The 17,894-nt window shown below is 30.0% G+C and overlaps 1 protein-coding gene and 1 long non-coding RNA gene across 2 annotated transcripts; both read right to left on the bottom strand.

Annotated features, from left to right (window-relative positions):
• Positions 1 to 1,200: 1,200 nt before the first annotated feature.
• Positions 1,201 to 2,171, bottom strand: LOC141454205 (uncharacterized). The gene is made up of 2 exons (XR_012458560.1): positions 2,022 to 2,171; positions 1,201 to 1,831 (listed from the first exon to the last, which is right to left on the bottom strand). It is a non-coding gene; the product is annotated as an uncharacterized lncRNA (long non-coding RNA).
• Positions 2,172 to 5,267: 3,096 nt separating this feature from the next.
• Positions 5,268 to 17,291, bottom strand: LOC141453974 (protein takeout-like). The gene is made up of 6 exons (XM_074127666.1): positions 17,132 to 17,291; positions 7,776 to 7,868; positions 6,770 to 6,908; positions 6,460 to 6,593; positions 5,897 to 6,049; positions 5,268 to 5,583 (listed from the first exon to the last, which is right to left on the bottom strand). The coding sequence occupies exons 1-6, from the start codon at positions 17,193 to 17,195 to the stop codon at positions 5,432 to 5,434; spliced, it is 735 nt and encodes a 244-aa protein (XP_073983767.1). The 5' UTR covers positions 17,196 to 17,291; the 3' UTR covers positions 5,268 to 5,431.
• Positions 17,292 to 17,894: the final 603 nt, after the last annotated feature.

Below are 17,894 nucleotides of genomic sequence, written 5' to 3' on the forward strand. Positions count from 1 at the left end.
AAAGTTTAAAAATTAAAAATTAATTCTAAAAAAATCCGCCAGGGATCGCTAAACATCGAAAAAGTTAAAAAAAAATGAGAAATTAATTCTAAAAAAATTCGTCAGAGATCGCTAAACATCGAAAAAGTTAAAAAATTAGAAATTAATTCTGAAAAAATCCATCAGAGAGCGCAAAACATCGTAAAAGTTAAAAAATTAAAAATTAATTCTGAAAAAATCCATCAGAGAGCGCAAAACATCGAAAAAGTTAAAAAATTAAAAATTAGTTGTTAAAAAATCCATCAGAGAGCGCAAAACATCGAAAAAGTTAAAAAATTAAAAATTAGTTCTGAAAAAATCCATCAGAGAGCGCAAAATATCGAAAAAGTTAAAAATAAAAATTAGTTGTTAAAAAAATCGTCAGAGAGCGCAACTTATCAGCAAAACACGACAACAAAAACAAAATTTCTTCAGTACGACTTTAGTGATGAAGGGGGTATATCGCTCTGTTGCTCGTCACTCTAAACTATTGTATATCTTACCTAGTCTAACATTGACCTCTCTCCCTTAAAGAATCATGAATGTTTATGTTTGTGTTAATGATACAGATGTCGCTTTTAATTAATATGAAAAAAAAAATTAAGCAAAAAAGTTAATAATATTGCATTCATCTTTGAAAATGATGAAGAAAATACGAAAAAATAGAAAGGAAAACCAGTCGAAATTACGGTAGGAAGGCAAATGTTGACTTGAGTGATGTAGGAGGGTACATCGCTCTGTCGCTCGTCACTCCAACATATCTTACCTAACCTAACCTTCCACCTCTTATGTAGGGGCATCATTAATGTATAGAAGAGGAGATGTTGTCGCTTCGACAGTCGGAAGGCAAATGTTCGTCCCGCCCTCCCCACCCCCGCGGCGAATTTTCTTATATACCCTCGGACCCAATATGGCGGCGCATCCTATCACCATGACAACCGCCAAGTAATTCAATAAACTGCCACCAGATCGTTCGCGCTGCTCTATTTTACCTTTTTATTGCTCTTACAAACTCTCAAGACACTGTCAGACATTTTTAACCTTTTTTTAAGGTTTTCCTTTCTATTTTTTCGTATTTTCTTTATCATTATCAAAGATGCATGTAATATTATTAACTTTTATGCTTAATTTTAATTTTTTCATATTAATTAAGAGATTTAAAGGAAAAATAAATACAAAATAAATGATAAACTTGTTTTTTATTTTTTTTAAATTATTTATACATCTTCATTTTCTTAAAATTTTTACAAACTTTTCAAACATTATTTTGTAAATATATAATCAAAACTTAATTTAAAATTATAATTTAACAAGGAAAACATGCAACTTTTAATCATCATAACGACTCACCAGACTTATATGGGTCTACCTTATCTTCACATTTAACCATGCTGATGACTCTCTAGACCTAAATAGGACCACTTTGCACTTATATTTAACTTATTTTTTACCGTGTCTCTTGCAACCTAATGTATTTATCTATTTTTTTGTCAATCATTCTCCTACACATCTCTCTATTTATTATGTGCGTTACTTATTTTTTATATTTGTTTGACCTATATAAGTGTAGTGAGTCACAAACACAATAAAATACAAATCCGTCAGGATCCATATTCATTCCCATTTGTAAAACACATGCATTTAACATTTAAGTAAAAATTCATGCATGTTGCCCATAATAACTATATAATACTTGCTTTATTAATTAATTAATTTATTTGTATATGTTCACTGCGTAGAAGTTTCACGTCTTTTTTCAATTGGATTTCTAATAAATAGTTTTGCAGGCAGCAATCCAGTATCTGCAGTTGATCTGCAAATCAATATTATTTAATGTAATAAAAAAGTGATAACTGTTAACAATTGATAAGGTATTATTCATAAAAAAAAAATTATAAATGTGACTACAATTGAACTAAAGTATTGATTTTAACATTCAAATTTATGAACTCATAATTTCAGAATTCAGAAATGAAACTTTAAATATAAATCATATTATTTACCTTAATTACAACAGATGGCGTTAGTTAGGATAGTAACGTAAGTAACTATTCACAAAAATGGTGTGTACCTCAAATAAATCAGTGTTTTCTTATTACTGTCCTGTGAAGCAGTAATGAAAGACAAGTGGAAAAGTAAACAACCTTTTCGTTTACTGGGTTTAAAGACGAATGTATTAGAAGTACTTGGCAGTGCTATCTAACGGCAACTTATAAAACTAATTTAGTTTTATTAGTTACTACTAGAATGCGTAGGCATTCACTTATGGCAAATGTTTTATTTTTTAATTAATAATATGCATTACTAGTAATTGATTCTTAACAGAATTTTGTGTCTAATAGTAAATCTTTTGATTTCGTACCAGATTTGTAAATTAAATTTATTGAATAACATTATTAGCTGCTGATCAAACGTGCTGACTAATTATTTTGTAGAGGAGTCAAAATAATAAATTTAATAATACCTTACATACAAACGCTATACACGTTTATTTATAAAATAATTTATCTACCAATACTTTAGAAGAAGAAAGCTTTTTATTAAATAACAATTACCATAAAACCACTCAATCCAGCAGCTGACCCTTAGATTTTCTCTTCCTAGGAGCTTCTTACAGCTCACTGTCCGGTGATGGACAGTGTTGTCTGTAACGAGAGAACACTGTCCGGAGGCCGGCAGTGCACTGGAAAAAGCTCCGGGCGCTAATGACCTCAGCTGTTGATGCGCCAAAAAAAAAAAAAAAAAAAAAAAAAAAAAAAAAAAAAAAAACCACTCAAAGAATTCAGAATAAAAATATTTTTATGTTTTAAAGGTAATTTCACATTCCTTTGATTATGCAGAAACTAATTGTTTTCTAAGAGAATTGTCTAATAGTGTTGTTACTAAAACAAATAGTGTTGTTAAAAAAATTTTTAAGTCCTAAAAAATTGCCAATCAAGATTCAATGAGGGGCTAATAATGAAATTTCTTGGGACCTTATTTCTAGTAGTTAAACTGAAACAAAAAGCAAATTACTGTAAATAATCATCTAACAAAGTTGATAATAAACCTCATCTTTTTGTGAACAATATAATAAGGAATGGACGTCTTCGATGATACAGTTCAAACTTTTTGAAAAATTGCCTGGCTCTAGAATTTTTTTCAGTTTAATTTATCTACTGATCTTTCAAGTTAATGCCTTGATGATTTAGATATGCTTGACATTGTATACGATTTAACCGAGGAAAGCTATTTTCCATTTAGAAAGAAATCTTATGATGGAAGAAGTTACCAAAGATCAGCACTAAGTAAAGTGAAATCCCAATAAAATAAACTTTAGGTAAACATAGAAGTTAAGAAATTTAACCAGCTTATAAAAAACACATTACCTTATTAGACATTGTGAATGTTTCAGAAAATATAGTCTCATTTTCACCTCGAAAGAAACCAATTACTCTTTTGAAATTAAGAGTAAGTATTAAAATTACAATTACTGATTTTATGAGTAGGTACCAGTGTACTTGATGTAACTAGGATGGGTCATTCATATTCGTACATATTTCCATGAGAATGTGGCTCTGCAACTAAGTTGATCTGTACTTCAACATTTTGAAAGAATTTTTACATGATCTTCGTTACAGATAGATAGTATAGTGGAACCTGCAGTTTGGGCACAATTAACCCAAGTATTTGCAATCTACCAACTAGGTCTATAAAACTTGAGGTTTAAAGATTAACAGAGCTGCCAGAGACTTGATCAAACCGCTCGCGTTGGACGAAACAGAAGACATTAGTACAAAAATACACGAGCTCCACTTTTTCAGTCATATACTCAAATGGGTTAAAATATAATTTTGACTAACGAGGTTAGATAATAAAAAAATTGATCTTAAATTTAGTGTATACTCGTAAAGTCCCATAATCAGTATTTTAGTACTTTACTTATGTACTACTGTTTCCCATTCAAGAAAACTAAGGAAAACTAGGTTGAGGATTCATTGAGTTGTAGAACCTTCTCTTGTATTTAGCCAAATGTCTCCTCTTCAGAAAATCAAAGGCTTCAATTTAACCAGATATATTCCTGATTTGGTCAATTAACCTACTATTTCCTAATATCCAGAAGATTCTCATAATTTCTCTGTAAACAGAAACATAATGAAGATACTTACAAGTTACTGCCAGAATATTAAAATATAAACTGCTTCAACAGCTGTACAGGAACATGGACATCACCTACCTCTTGTTCTCTGCCATATTTATAATTTAGTTGCGGAAATTAATTTAGAAATTCATTAACATTTAGTATAGCTTATTTAATAGTTAATTGGAAAGCATATTATATAATGCAAAATTGCATTTTTTGCTTTTTTACCGTTGATGCGGGAGACGTTCTATAATTCTTCCTTCTTAAAATAATTTTTAACAAAGCATATTTAGAAAATTAGTTGTATTCACTGGGCTGGAACATATAAATTGTTTCACTCTTCCATAACATACTTCTTTTCTGCCGCTTCTCAGCCTTTTGGCTATGATCAAAGTGTTTATCTGTAGGTGCCACGGTGGCCGAGTGGTTAGAGACTTGTAAAGTTAATATGTATTGTGGCACTGGGTTCAATTCCCGGTCTTAGGCTTTGGATTTTATTTAATTGTTAATAAAAGAAATTTACAGTATATTTGCTAATAGCCTCCGCCCACGACATCTAATTGGTAGTTAAACGTAAAGCCAGCCTGAAAAATAGGCATTACTTTACTTTACTTAGAATAAGTCTATTTTCTAGAATTCTGGACGACTAGACTCCTCACCGAGAGGTTCTGATATCTCATGAAAACACATACTGATGCTGCAATTATTCGCAGCCTTAACAATAGCTGGCTGCACAGTCTGTAAATAAGTCAATATAGTTACTTTGAAGTATCAAAATATTTACAGTGCAGTTACACTATATAAATATATTTTTTGAAACGAAGAAAATTTAGAAGAGTAAGCAAATAACGTGCCAGAAAGTGGTATAAATCATCTGAATTCCACCGCTACAAAGATCATTGTCATCCTATATGACATGTCTGTAATTTAAATTAAACCAGTGTCTAAAATAAATAATTTTTTTACAAACAAAAACACATTAATATTAATGCAGCCTGTATCGTTGCAACAAAATAAACGATTTTCACATTCACTGCCATGGGAATCGAATCCTGAATTCTTGCATAAAATAAAGGTGCATTGCCCACTGCACTCCATGGGTAGAGGAAGAGACGAATTCAATTCGTAATAAAGAAACAAATTTGTATTAAGTTTTAATGTTACAAATAAAAGTATTTTTAAATTATGGGGCTGGGTGACAAAAATAGATGGTAGGTAACTTAAATGTTTTACATAAACTAAAATGTTTTTATATTTTAATGGTTTTTTTTAAAAAAGAATTATGGTTAATTACATGGGAAAAAGTTCATCGTATTCAAAATGGTTGGTGATCTTATTGGCAATATCCAGAAGAACGGCGCTGACCGTCCTCTCAGCTTGCGGCCTCAACATGGACATCATCTCTCTCTTGTTCTCATTCAGCGCCCTGTTCACCGCTTCACCTGTTTACACCAATAGTGTCTATGTTATTCTTTTCTTTCGTTAAAAAAATCTTTGGAAACTACAGCTTATAAGGTAGAAAACATTTTCTTCGATCAAGATTAAAGACATCCAATGAACATCACAAGAAGTTACACTATATATACTATATGAAAAAAGTAAAATCTATATTTACTATATGAAATTCAATGATGGCTTGATTATGCATTCTCAAATTTAATTAGCTTTCTACTTACACTAATTTGATTAAGTCCTGCGTTACACACTAGGAATAATATACTTAATAATGCATTAGTAATAAAAATGGATACCAACCTAAAGCCTTATCTCCATTAAACAGATTTTCCAATCTAACTGAATAATTTTTCATTTTCAATTTCAAGTCTAAACTGTCGAAAATAACGTACGTTTTTCCATTGCTTTTTACTTCTTTATGTCCTTTAAGAATTCCATTACCTTCAATGTTGGCTAAAAATGTTTAATAGATAATATATTAAATGCGAAATTTGTATTTAATGAGAATCAAAATCTAAAAGAACTAGCAAGCATTATACAATAATTTAATATAACAAATAATTTTTACAAGATTTAGTTTCTTAAAATAGGCGATATAGGGTATTAAGAGAACCACTTGGGATGGTTAAGTCATAATGGAGTAAAGAAAAATAGATTTCTGGTAACTCAGAAGAAGACCTTTCTTTGAAGAGAGAGATTTAGAGCAAGTAAGAGAAATTATACGCTTCCAGGTTGTGTAACACCCTACAAGACTTCATTTGTAGTGTCACTCAAGTAAACCATTAAAAAAAGGATTTACAAACTAGTACAATAGCAAATCACAGGCATTTATTGAATGAACTGGTTAGTAAAACATAACTTACTGGCATTAGCGTTTATGGGTCCCTTTCCCTTCAGAGGCACTGTCAACAGCCTTACATTTACATCATATATGGCGTCGAAAGTCATCTTTGGAAATCTTACTCCAATTTGGTAAGTAATATCTTCAACGTTAGCTCTGAAATAATTTTAATTACATCAATTTCATTTAATTTTGTTAGTAAAAGAAAAGAGAGTACTTTTTTCGCTTTTTAAAGCAAAAAGGGAAGAATAACACGTGTATCAAATTATTTGGAAAAAACATTTCTTAAATGTAACATTTTTTATTTATTTATTTAAATTAAGATCACTTACTTCAGACCCGTTATTTCGAAGCTACCAGCTCCATGGACAAGTATATTAGAACCAACGGCCCTAAAAGCACCACCTCGAGATATAACAACTTCTGGCAGATGTAATGGTTCAAGAGCAGGAACATCCAATTCAGGTATACCTGTGGAAATTTGAAGATTTCATTTATAATTAAATTATTTCCTCGTTAATTTGCAAGATTCTATGATATCACCAACTCTTTTGTTGCAATTTAGTTTGTGTGAAGGGGTTTTTTATATATGTAGTTTTGAAACTTATTTTTACACGGACAGCGTTTTTTTCGTATTTGATATTATTGGGTTTGGGGGAACAGATTTCATGCAGAAGTTTTATGTTATTATGTATGTATATTTTATGTTATGCAGAAGGTTATAAACCTTACCGGTGCTACATTACTGTTAAAAATGAACTTATAAGAAAATGAATGCTTATTTAATTACAATTAACAAACTTATTAATTTTAAAATTAATTAATAAGTTTACAATGATCTGTATTGTAGCACTGATAAAAGATTAAAAATATCAACGAAATAAGCAGTATAAAACTAATGACCAATTTTTCCTATAATATCAAAGAAGTAATTCTTAAGTTGCAAATTTAGTAAAACTAGTAAAGTTTTTCTTAAGATTAGCCATTAAAATAAAGAACAGTAAAAACATTCTGAGAAAAAAGTTCTACTAAATAGGTCTTTCTAAAAAAAGTGTAATAAGTACTTTGCCAGAAATTGACAAACAGATTTACAAATAGTATAGAGGTTGATTGATATTCAACTCAGAGAAACAAAGGGATTTTAACAAAATTTTGAACAAATGAATTATCGTTGAGGCTTAAGCTTTTGTTTTGAGAAAAAGGTACCAACAACTAGCATAATGATATTCACTTAAAGAAAACTGTCACTCTGTTAGATTTATAAATATTAAAATTTATCAAATTAGTTTACATTATTAGTTTTATACTATTAACAATAAAAGATTCAAAGCAACTTACCCTTTATTAGTTTCGGCCTGAGCTGTTCCACAGAATTTATTATACAATTATTTATGTTGGGGTCTTTCCTCTTGCAAACATGAATGTAATCAGCTGCAAAATATAACACTATTTAAAAACTATTCTTATTAAATTTTTAACTTTAATTATTATTAAATTTATAAAAAACATTTAAGTGCAGCAGCTATGATAGTTATCCCTTAAGAATGATTCATTTTAAACACAAACAAGATATACCTTCATACAGATTCTTTTTTTCTTAATAAACTTCAATTGTTTCAGAACATTAAATAATTAATGACATGTCACTTAAATAATTAATGACATATCAGATCAACTTAGATTTAGAGTACTCAAATAATCTGTTAATAAAACCAACCTGTTTTTGTAATTTGATTTCTAAAAAGATGACTAATACAAAATAATACTAATAAAGATAGAAGTTTCTAAAATGGAAGTGAAAAATTCTTCAAACATTTTATATAGCAGAAAATGTTTTGTATTTTATATCGATTTTTCCAACCAAATTCCCACAGAACAGATGATAGTTTTTTTAACTCATTCTAGCAATAAGAGCATCTATTATTTCGAACTAGATCAAAATTTATTAAATGTATGTTCTTCGAGCAGATAACCTGGACAGGTGAAAGAAGAAGAAAAGGAAAGAATTGGCACTACTGGTTTGGAATGGTATTAAACATAAAGAAAATAAATCACGGGATGCGACAGAGGAGGAATTTTTTATAGTTTCAGAACATATTGCTACTTCTTCGAAGTATGATGTCCTAACAAGAATGATTTATATAGTAGAACAGTCTAATTAAAAAATAGTTCTTGATGAACATAGATCGTTAAAAGACGACAAAACAATTAATTAGGTAAATCTAAAATTTAAAACTCTTATTATTACCTAATAAAACAGTCTGAAAGCACAACTTTTGAAGAAATTCTTTTGATTTTTAGCAAGACTATAACTACAAGCAAATTCAACCATTTTTATAACCAATCTAGTCACTAATTTATTATGAATTTATACATATTTAATATTTAAAATAAGGCAGATACAGTTTATCTAGACATAACATTCCGAAATGCAGACTACTTATTATAAATTTGACTTTACAAGGTCAAGGACTTTTTGTAAAAAAATACAAAACATTAGCAAAATTATACATGCAAACCAAGTTAATAACGCATCAATAAGCTATTAATTTCACCTACTATTCAACTTTAATAACATTTGTAATTATTATGTGGATGTATTTATCACTTTACATCCTGGAACATATGTATAGTATACAATTGTAACTACATTTTTAAAGAACAATAAGTAGATCTAAATGCATTTTAATTACTCTTCATAACTTTTGTTTTTATAATTATTCCATACCATCTGTAATCTGGTTTCTTTATTGTATGTAGAGTTCTATTAGATAATATTATCAAATTTTTAAAGCTTTTTTTTTAAATAAATAAATGAATAAAAAAAAATCCAACTCCAAATACTACTTTCCCTTAACTTTACATTAAGGAAATACGATAATTTACTGCTGGTAAATTTTGTTTCCTAATGACTTTTCCAGCAATATTCTGCTCTAAACCTGATTTTTTTGCCGGGTCAGTATATTAATTGAACGGAGAACAAAAGAAGCACAAAAAATTAAAATAAATAAAATAGGAATACCAATATTTCTTCTAAAATCAATCAACTGAACTTATAATTTGAGAAGAATGAGCTGTAACTACAAATTTGCCAATACACATCCCTGTCGGTCCGTTGGGTTTCGATTTTGTAAAGAATCTTCGTTGTAAACTTATTTTCACTGGAAAACATTGAAAACAAGAAGGGCAAGTGGGGTCGGTGATCTGAACAAACAAATCACCAAGGTTGTTGACAGACTGAGTCCCGACATTCAAGGGAAGGTAAAAATGCAAACAGCTGAGAGATTCATTACTCAATAATGAACCTAGTTTCGCCAAAACGGATTTATTTAATTATATAAAACACAGATTTATATATATTCCTTTTTGTATTTTTTTAACGTTCAGTTATTCATTTATGTTATTTCATTTTATTCGTAATTTTGTTATAGAATTTATTATCTATTAACACACATTTAGAAATTATAACGTCAAAAAAAAGACATTTTTAAAATAATTTATTTGAGCAGTGATGAATTAATTTAAATAAATACATATTTATTTTACAAACTATTTATGCTTCCCCAATAAAATAAGAGATAATAAATTTTTTTATAAATCTTTTAAAAAAGTGAAGGGGAAAAAGAGTGATTTTCGGCTGAGCAATCAACAATCAATTCATATCTATTAAGAAAGCACCAGAAGGAGAAAAGTGGATAAACCGAGGACAATCTTGCATTTAGGATTAATGGATATAGCTTTTACATGGTAATGAAAAAGATTGTTTTTTGCAGTGGTTTACATTACGGATAATGAAATTGGTAATTATAATTTTTTTTTTCTTCTTGAACTGAGATTAGTAATCTCTTCGAGTCGGTTTATGACGTAACACACATGACCTTATTGTGTTTCCTAGATGCTGAAAGTGTTCAGGGATTTTGTAAAATTTGCATTTCTAACGTACAATGGATTATCTTCCTTGTTTACTTATTAAACCAATTCGTTTTAATAGTTCATATTAATACGGTTATTTTGGAATATGATTTGATGGTAACAGAATTAAGGCGAACAAAATCAGAGCTTTATTTCAAACATGATTGTATGTAACTATGTTGAAATCCAGGGTCTATCACTTCATTCTACCTTTACATAAATGAAAAATCTATATTTTCTGGATAATTTAACTGGAAACCTGTATTATTTTCATAATAAGATTAAGATTAAAGATAGCGGAACGGTACCCCACGGCACCGCAGTCACAAAAGGCTTATTGTGCCCTCCCCTTTCGATCTAGGAGACGAAACCTCCCCTACTAAGGAGGTTGAGGACTTTCCCAACTACTTCTTTTTGCGCTACTATCTCTTTTGGTCTCAAAGAGCCAAAGGTTTCATATCGCAACTACTCAATTCGTTTCCTCTCCTCCTCTTCCTGACACAATCTGCACAATGGTTCCAAGCTAATAAGCCCCCTTGTACAGATGCTTCTTGAACCTACCATGTCCCGTGAATGTCTGTGATCAGAATAATCTAATTTCTATCCAAGCACAGAGTCTTAGGCTCTTTGTTTACACAGCCAAGGCATCATTCTCTTACTGTGTTTGACCCCAGGACACATCACCCAGTTCTTTTCATGCACTTTCCAGATCCAGTCTCTGACAGCCGCCCGAACTGCACCCTTGGTGATTCCCAGGACAGGTTCTAGGTCAATGAAAGAAGTGATAGCTCCGTTCCTGGCCAGTTGGTCGGCTGTTTCATTCCCCTTGATCCCCCACATGACCCAGTACCCATTACAGCCGAACTTTATTGTGCCGAGACAGTTGTTCAAGGGCCTTAGTGCAGCTTGGCTGTCCGTAAAGATGCAAATCTCCCTATTTCTAAGATCCATTCGCAGGTTTTCCTCAGCACTAGTTTTAATAGCAAAACCTCGGCCTGGAAGACAGTGGAGTATCTCCTGAGAGATCTCCCAATGAGTACCTCAGGTTTAACCCCATACACTCCCTGAATTATTTCCAGAAAAGTGATTTTTTTTTGCAAAGAAAGTTCGATTTACAGCAAATCTCACGATTTTCCATAAAGGCATTACTAGTGGATGCTAAACATAGACCACAGAAATTTGCCAGCATAAGCTTCAGTTCCAATACTTTTTGTACATATCATTTTCATCGACTTTTTTGAGGAGGGAAATAATGTTTTTTAAGAATAAGGTAGAGCAACAACATTCATCTCTTCTTTAAAGTACCAATCAGTCAGGTAACCATCTCACCTTTTAAGGACCATTGCAATAAAAGAATTTCAGAAAACAACGGATAAATGGAAAGATCTGTTTATAACAACTAGAGAAAAATGAATTTATTACAAAATAACCAATAGAATTGAAACAAACTTAAAGAATCTACTTGTTTATAGTGGAAAGTTTCCAGACTGTTAATAGTGTTTACTAAATTAATTTAAAAAAAAAAGTAACAAATTTTCAATTAATTCATTGGTTTTTACATTAAATGTTCGTACAGCTTTTTAAACAAATAATTTCTATTGTAATTGTTAACTTTATCTATTGGACAATTACAGAAACTAAGCAAAAAAATAAATATTCAAGGATAATACAGGAATATAAACATTATCTTGTGATAAAAATCTTTGTTTACGAAACAATAGTAAATAAGTTATTAACGAAAGAGAAAGGTGATAAAAATGGCCGTTTATAAAATTTAAATTTGAAATTTGTTATGTTTATTGTTAAATGTATGTTTCTATAATAATTAATGAAACTGTTATTCATTCTTGGAAGTCATTAGTGTTGTGATGTAAATAGAAGTGTGATTTTTGTCTTTCAGATAGTATACTATAGAGTCTAAAATCCCATATACTTATTTAATAAGATTTTGTTATACTGCCAATATAGAACTAACATTACCTCTTCGAAATAGTAACTGAATAAAATCCGAATAGATAGACAGCAAGCGAACATTGGATTTCAGCACATCTAATTCAAACTTTTTAGCATCGCACAATCACTAGCACTGACAATTTAAAAGGTAAGACCATCTAAATTAAATACAATGAAAAAAAAAGAAAGACCCTTGAAAGGTTAATTTAAATATGAAACTATGAGAAAACCTATTAACCTAAATATTTTTAACACAACGTTATTATGAAGGTAGCTTCAAATTTTAATGGATTTAAAATCAAAACAAGAAAACAATTACTTATCTAATCTCTGGTTCTACATAGACCACTATAAAATACCTTAAAGTTATTGTATTTTATAACTATATATTTTTAGATTAGTATGAATTGCGAAAAACTGTAAATAAGAGCTGAATTAGAGAAAACCAGTCACTCAAAAGCTTCCCAAAGGTATTGGAAGTTACAGATTGGGATGATTATAAAAGCTTGCTTCATTCAGTATAGGATTCTTCGTCTAGTCTATTATGCTTCAATACTGTTCTTGTTTCAACTTAAAATAATCTTTCCGGCTTTTTGGTAATCATTAAATTGAATAGAAATTTCTTTAATTATAACAAAATAGTTATTGCATTAATACAGTTGGACTGCATTGTCACTTCACACAAAGCCAACTACCTAACTATATTTGTTTTTAAAGTAACTCACCAATACTTCTTCTACCTCCAAAGCCAAGAACCTGAAGGTACTGAATGGAGCTCATGAATACTGTATTACGGTGAAAAAGAAAATAATTCTTTATTTTATAGCAATTCATTAACTATTATTACATAAAATGATAGTTAAGAACGTTTAACTTAGAATTTGACCCAAGGAAAAATACAAAATAAAAATTGAATTGAGATGGATTGCTAACTCTCATAACTATTAACTTTAATTGAAGGTTTGAAATCAATTATTCATTTTTTTTATGTTCATTGCTAGATTGATTCGTTCAATAATTATTCAATTATAAATCAGAAATTTGTAAATGTAATTACTTTTTTATTGCAAGAAATTGTTATTGCTTATTGTAATTGCACTGACACCGTTCAATTTCATTGTAACTTTACACCATCACAACTGCATTAGTACTCTGTTTTAGTGTAACTAACGACAAGGAATTGAGTAATAACAACACAGAAACTGAACAAATACAAATGATATCTTAATATCTTAATTCGTTGTTATTATTTTCTTAGATGGCCGGTTAAGTGTAATTATAATTATAACATGGTAATCAAAACACAAGAGAGAAGAACATCCTTAGCTTCTGACGTTGTTAAATTTGATGCACTGGATGATGGGTAAATTTACCATGTTGAACGTAATTTTATTAGTTTTATACCTTGCTAGATTAATAACCTTCACTTCGCAAGGTCGATTTGTATCGCACGTGTAGAAGAAGTTTCAGAAGAAGGCAACTTCAACTTCAATATCAATAAAATATTCTCACGCACTATGAATCGAAAATATTGGGATTCACACTTTTCGATTCATTGAAAATATTGGATGAAATAGAAAGACTGATAAATCTTATAATAAACCTTGAGCTTGAATATGTACAATAAGTCTCTCAGGCTGCCTTTAACAACAGCTCTGTAAATTTTCTGACAACTAGATCTGCCTCTTTCTATACGCAAAACTGCAGGTGAACTCATTCAACATATTCTTAGACTTCATTAAGTGCACATTTAGTTAATAAAGCTATCTGTTTTATTATTATTATTATTATTATTATTATTATTTTAATCAGCTTTAGTTTATGTCTAGTGAATTGCGTATACCTAACTACAATTAAATTAATAATTCTAAAAGTAAAATAAAAAAACTAAATTTATCTTTTTTATTGTGATTGCATAGGGGTTTCCTGTGGTTTTCAAATATTGCAAAATTAAGTTTTTACTATCAGTAAGTTTATTATACAACCACATTAAAGACTGTCTTAGACAAAGGTGTCTAGTACTAATAGAAAGAAAGAAATGTTAAATTAAAGTTTTCCGTATGCTTATTGAAACAGAAGAAAGATATTTTTTGAAAAATCTTTGAATTAATTCAGAAAATGTACTAAATTTTTGGAGCACTGTATCAATTAAATGTTCTTTTCTCAACCCACCTTATCAATCACTCGGCTTTTCTACCTTTACGGAAATTATAGTTAGACATATATGAGCCGTTCACTGCACAACTCGATTAACTGCGTAAAACAAAAAGTGGAGAAATGCAACGAAATAATGTACATTGTTTTCTAAAATTCCTGTTTATAATATAAATTCTAATAAATTTACCGCTATCATTCAGCGCCTGCTACAGAATTGGAGTTGAATTATTGCAACATTTTACATTAGAACACGGAGTTAATCAAAATGCCGTCTGAAATAAATTATTTATTATTTAATGGACAACAAATTTTTGTCATTTAATGGTGTTAATCTTTATTATTTGGGAAATTTATTATAAATATTAAAAGCTATGGCTGAACCAAGTGCTTTGGACACTTAAATTTAATTTATTTAAAAAAGTAAGTATTTCAAAGTATAAACAAAAATCAGTTTGTTTATTATAGCTGGTTTTAAACGTCATATTTATGAAAGAATTAGGATTTCCACACCAGTAACCGCATCTGTCACTAAACTGGCTGACAAAATAATAGTGCTGCAGCCCAAATTCAGCTTAGTTCGTTTCAAAGTTCACGACATTTACACTCGCTTCTCGATGATTATCAACAGATATTTTTTTCCCCCCATTAAATACAAAAGACATGCAGCAATGAAAGTAAACAAATTGAGAGAATTATCCACAAAGAAACTTAAGATGGGCCAGCACATCATCACCTACTCATTGCACAATATAGAAATATAGACGCCAACATTCTATGAGCAAATATTGATATCTTAGCGAAGAGGATTTGACCCAATAACCATCACCATTCATAGATAGAACTCCAATGTAAAAAAATTTGTTCTGGAATGCATACAATTGAAACAGATATTTTGCCTTTCAATTAGGGCTTCCTAACTTTCAATTAGGGCTCCCTAACTTTCAATTAGGGCTCCCTAACTTACAATTAGGGGTACCAAACTTTCAATTAGGGCTCCCTAACTTTCAATTAGGGCTCCCTAACTTTCAATTAGGGGTACCTAACTTTCAATGGTGAGCAGGTTCTAAGTGACCATCTAAAATAGTGATAGAGTAGAATTTTAAATTCAGACAAAGAAATCTGACCGCAGATATCAGAATTAGAATATAATTCTAGGAAGTTAAAGCAGTCCGCGGGGTAAGAAACAATAATTATATGTTTATTCAATAACGTTTGCCAAAATTAGTTATCATCAAAAGACAATCAGCCGTTATTAACAAAATCGTTTGTCAGTAACATCTTTACTATCACCGAAACACATCTAAGAAGATTTAAGATAAAAAAGAGAGTTCGGAGAAGGAGACTGAAGGTCTTTCTAACTGAGTGTTAAATCCAATCATAAATATTAGTCTTGAAACTTGTGCAAACCCCACCAATTAAATTTAAGCAATTAACAATTTTATTTTTACGAAAATTTTTCAAATTAGAATAACTGTAAGAATAATTGCAGTAACCGAAAGTTGTAACCATGAACACTGAATTAGTGTTAAATTCACAACTTGAAAATTCTTATATCGGCGTTTTACTTGCTTTAATTTTTAGATTTTTTTAAAAATAATTACGAAAAATCAATATTAGTGATTAACTTAAAGAATATTTGATAAGTTATTTAACATTAATTTTATTTTGTAAATAAATTATCAGTAAGAGCAATAGGCGATTAGAGGGTGGGTCATCATTCATTAACATGAGAACAATTCTGCATCTCAGACTTCAAAAGGTTGTCAGCATTGGGTTAAAAGATATACTATAAGCATTATCAGTGTAACTTGCAGCCACAATACATTCAAGAGGTTGGCAAGGCGACCAACCTTTCATAACGAAATTAACAAGGCATATATTTTTTGTTTATTTTGCATGGTATTTATTTATATTATTTGCGTGACATCCCTACTCAAAAAAAAAAAAAAATGCTTAAGGCGCCTGAAAAAAGTTTAACGCGTGTTTTTCGTTTTTAAAAAGTGAAGTTCTGGTGGCACAATAAGAAAATAAATAAATAAAAAAATCTATTTCCTTAACTTCCGATAAATCTTATTTAGGTTATCCATTACCAACGAAATGAACCGAATGTGTTTTCTTAGTCTACAGTGACCATCGGTCGGCATAAAGCAACTCCCTTAAAAATATCGAATCTGTTTACTGCAATGAGGTGTCACTTGAAAGAGAGAAAGAGTAAGAAGGGCAAGTAAATGTTCTAAATAACAGTAGTATGTAAGTACATGCAACTTGAAGCGCAAAGTTAGAAGGAAGATAATCGATCATTATGCTCATTATGATGTAAAAAAGTAAATGATTCAAAAATTATGTTCAGACTTGGAGAGGGCTCGAACGATGACGTACTGAATCACTAATTTAGTAAAATCTTCCATTTTGTAAGAAATGTTTCTTAAATAAATGCCGGAACGTTTGATAATTTGATAGAAAAGATCTTACAAGTTCTATAATGAAAAAACACCATAACGAGAAACAGAAAAAGGTCAACAAGAAACCAAAACATCCTAAAAAAACGTGTTTACGAAGATTTTAATTTTTTTTTTTTTTTGTAAAGATTATCTTTTATATCAGTAATAATTGAAAAATTAAACTGGTTAAAATAAACCAAACAAAAATAAACTAATTTAAATTTCACTTACGTATTTTGGACTGCACAGTTGTAAATATCACACACGCTATCAGAATGACGTAGTTGAAGTACATGTTGCTGAACGGTGATTATAATACAGAGCCCAACACTTTGCAAGAAGTACCTAGCAGAGAATGGCGAGTATAAATTGAAACAAAAGCTTTTATATGTGAGGGAGACTATTAATAAGCCGCAAAGATTTATGCAGAAAAAAAAAAAAAAATCCCATTCTCCTGTCTGTACAACACATCATCCCCACTCAGTAATATCCACTTTTCACATGTGAGGAAAAACACACTGCCTAATGAAGATCAAAGTGGAGGGGATTTTGAATTTTGAAAATATTAAAACAAAAGAAATTATTATTTGATTGTACTTATTTTAAAGAAATGTACAGTCCTATATAATTAATATTTAATCGCAGCAATTAGTTATTCTTTTTCTTACTTAAATGGAAAATTTATTCTTCCTAAGTTCTTGAATATTTCCGCGGTATTATTAGAGTGGAAGAACATTTCATGATTAACATATCTTTCTTTAAAAATTCTAAATTTTATTGGATGTTAAGAACAAAAAAAAAACTAACTCAGGCACAAATAGCTCATCTATTTTGGTTTATTGTGTCCCAATTGTACTGAGCACAAATCAAGACACTGAATTTAGGAGAAATTTAGGAATTTAAGATACATTTCATAAGAATCAAATCTAGTAAAATTTCAACTTCTTGTGAACATTCTCTTACTAATTTTAGATAGTAAGAAGTTTAAAAATTA

Source organism: Rhodnius prolixus, unplaced genomic scaffold, assembly GCF_049639745.1.
Source record: "Rhodnius prolixus isolate KJV_2025 unplaced genomic scaffold, Rpr scaffold_9, whole genome shotgun sequence".
In the NCBI taxonomy this organism is placed as follows: Eukaryota; Metazoa; Arthropoda; class Insecta; order Hemiptera; family Reduviidae; genus Rhodnius; species Rhodnius prolixus.

Bases quoted from the DNA above. Each gene is read 5' to 3' on its own strand.
- LOC141453974 (XM_074127666.1), bottom strand. From the start codon at position 17,195: ATGTACTTCAACTACGTCATTCTGATAGCGTGTGTGATATTTACAACT. The intron at 7,869-17,131 runs GTAAGTGAAATT...TATATTTTGCAG, and splicing joins AACTGTGCAGTCCAAAATAC to CTGATTACATTCATGTTTGC. The intron at 6,909-7,775 runs GTAAGTTGCTTT...AAATTTCCACAG, and splicing joins CAGGCCGAAACTAATAAAGG to GTATACCTGAATTGGATGTT.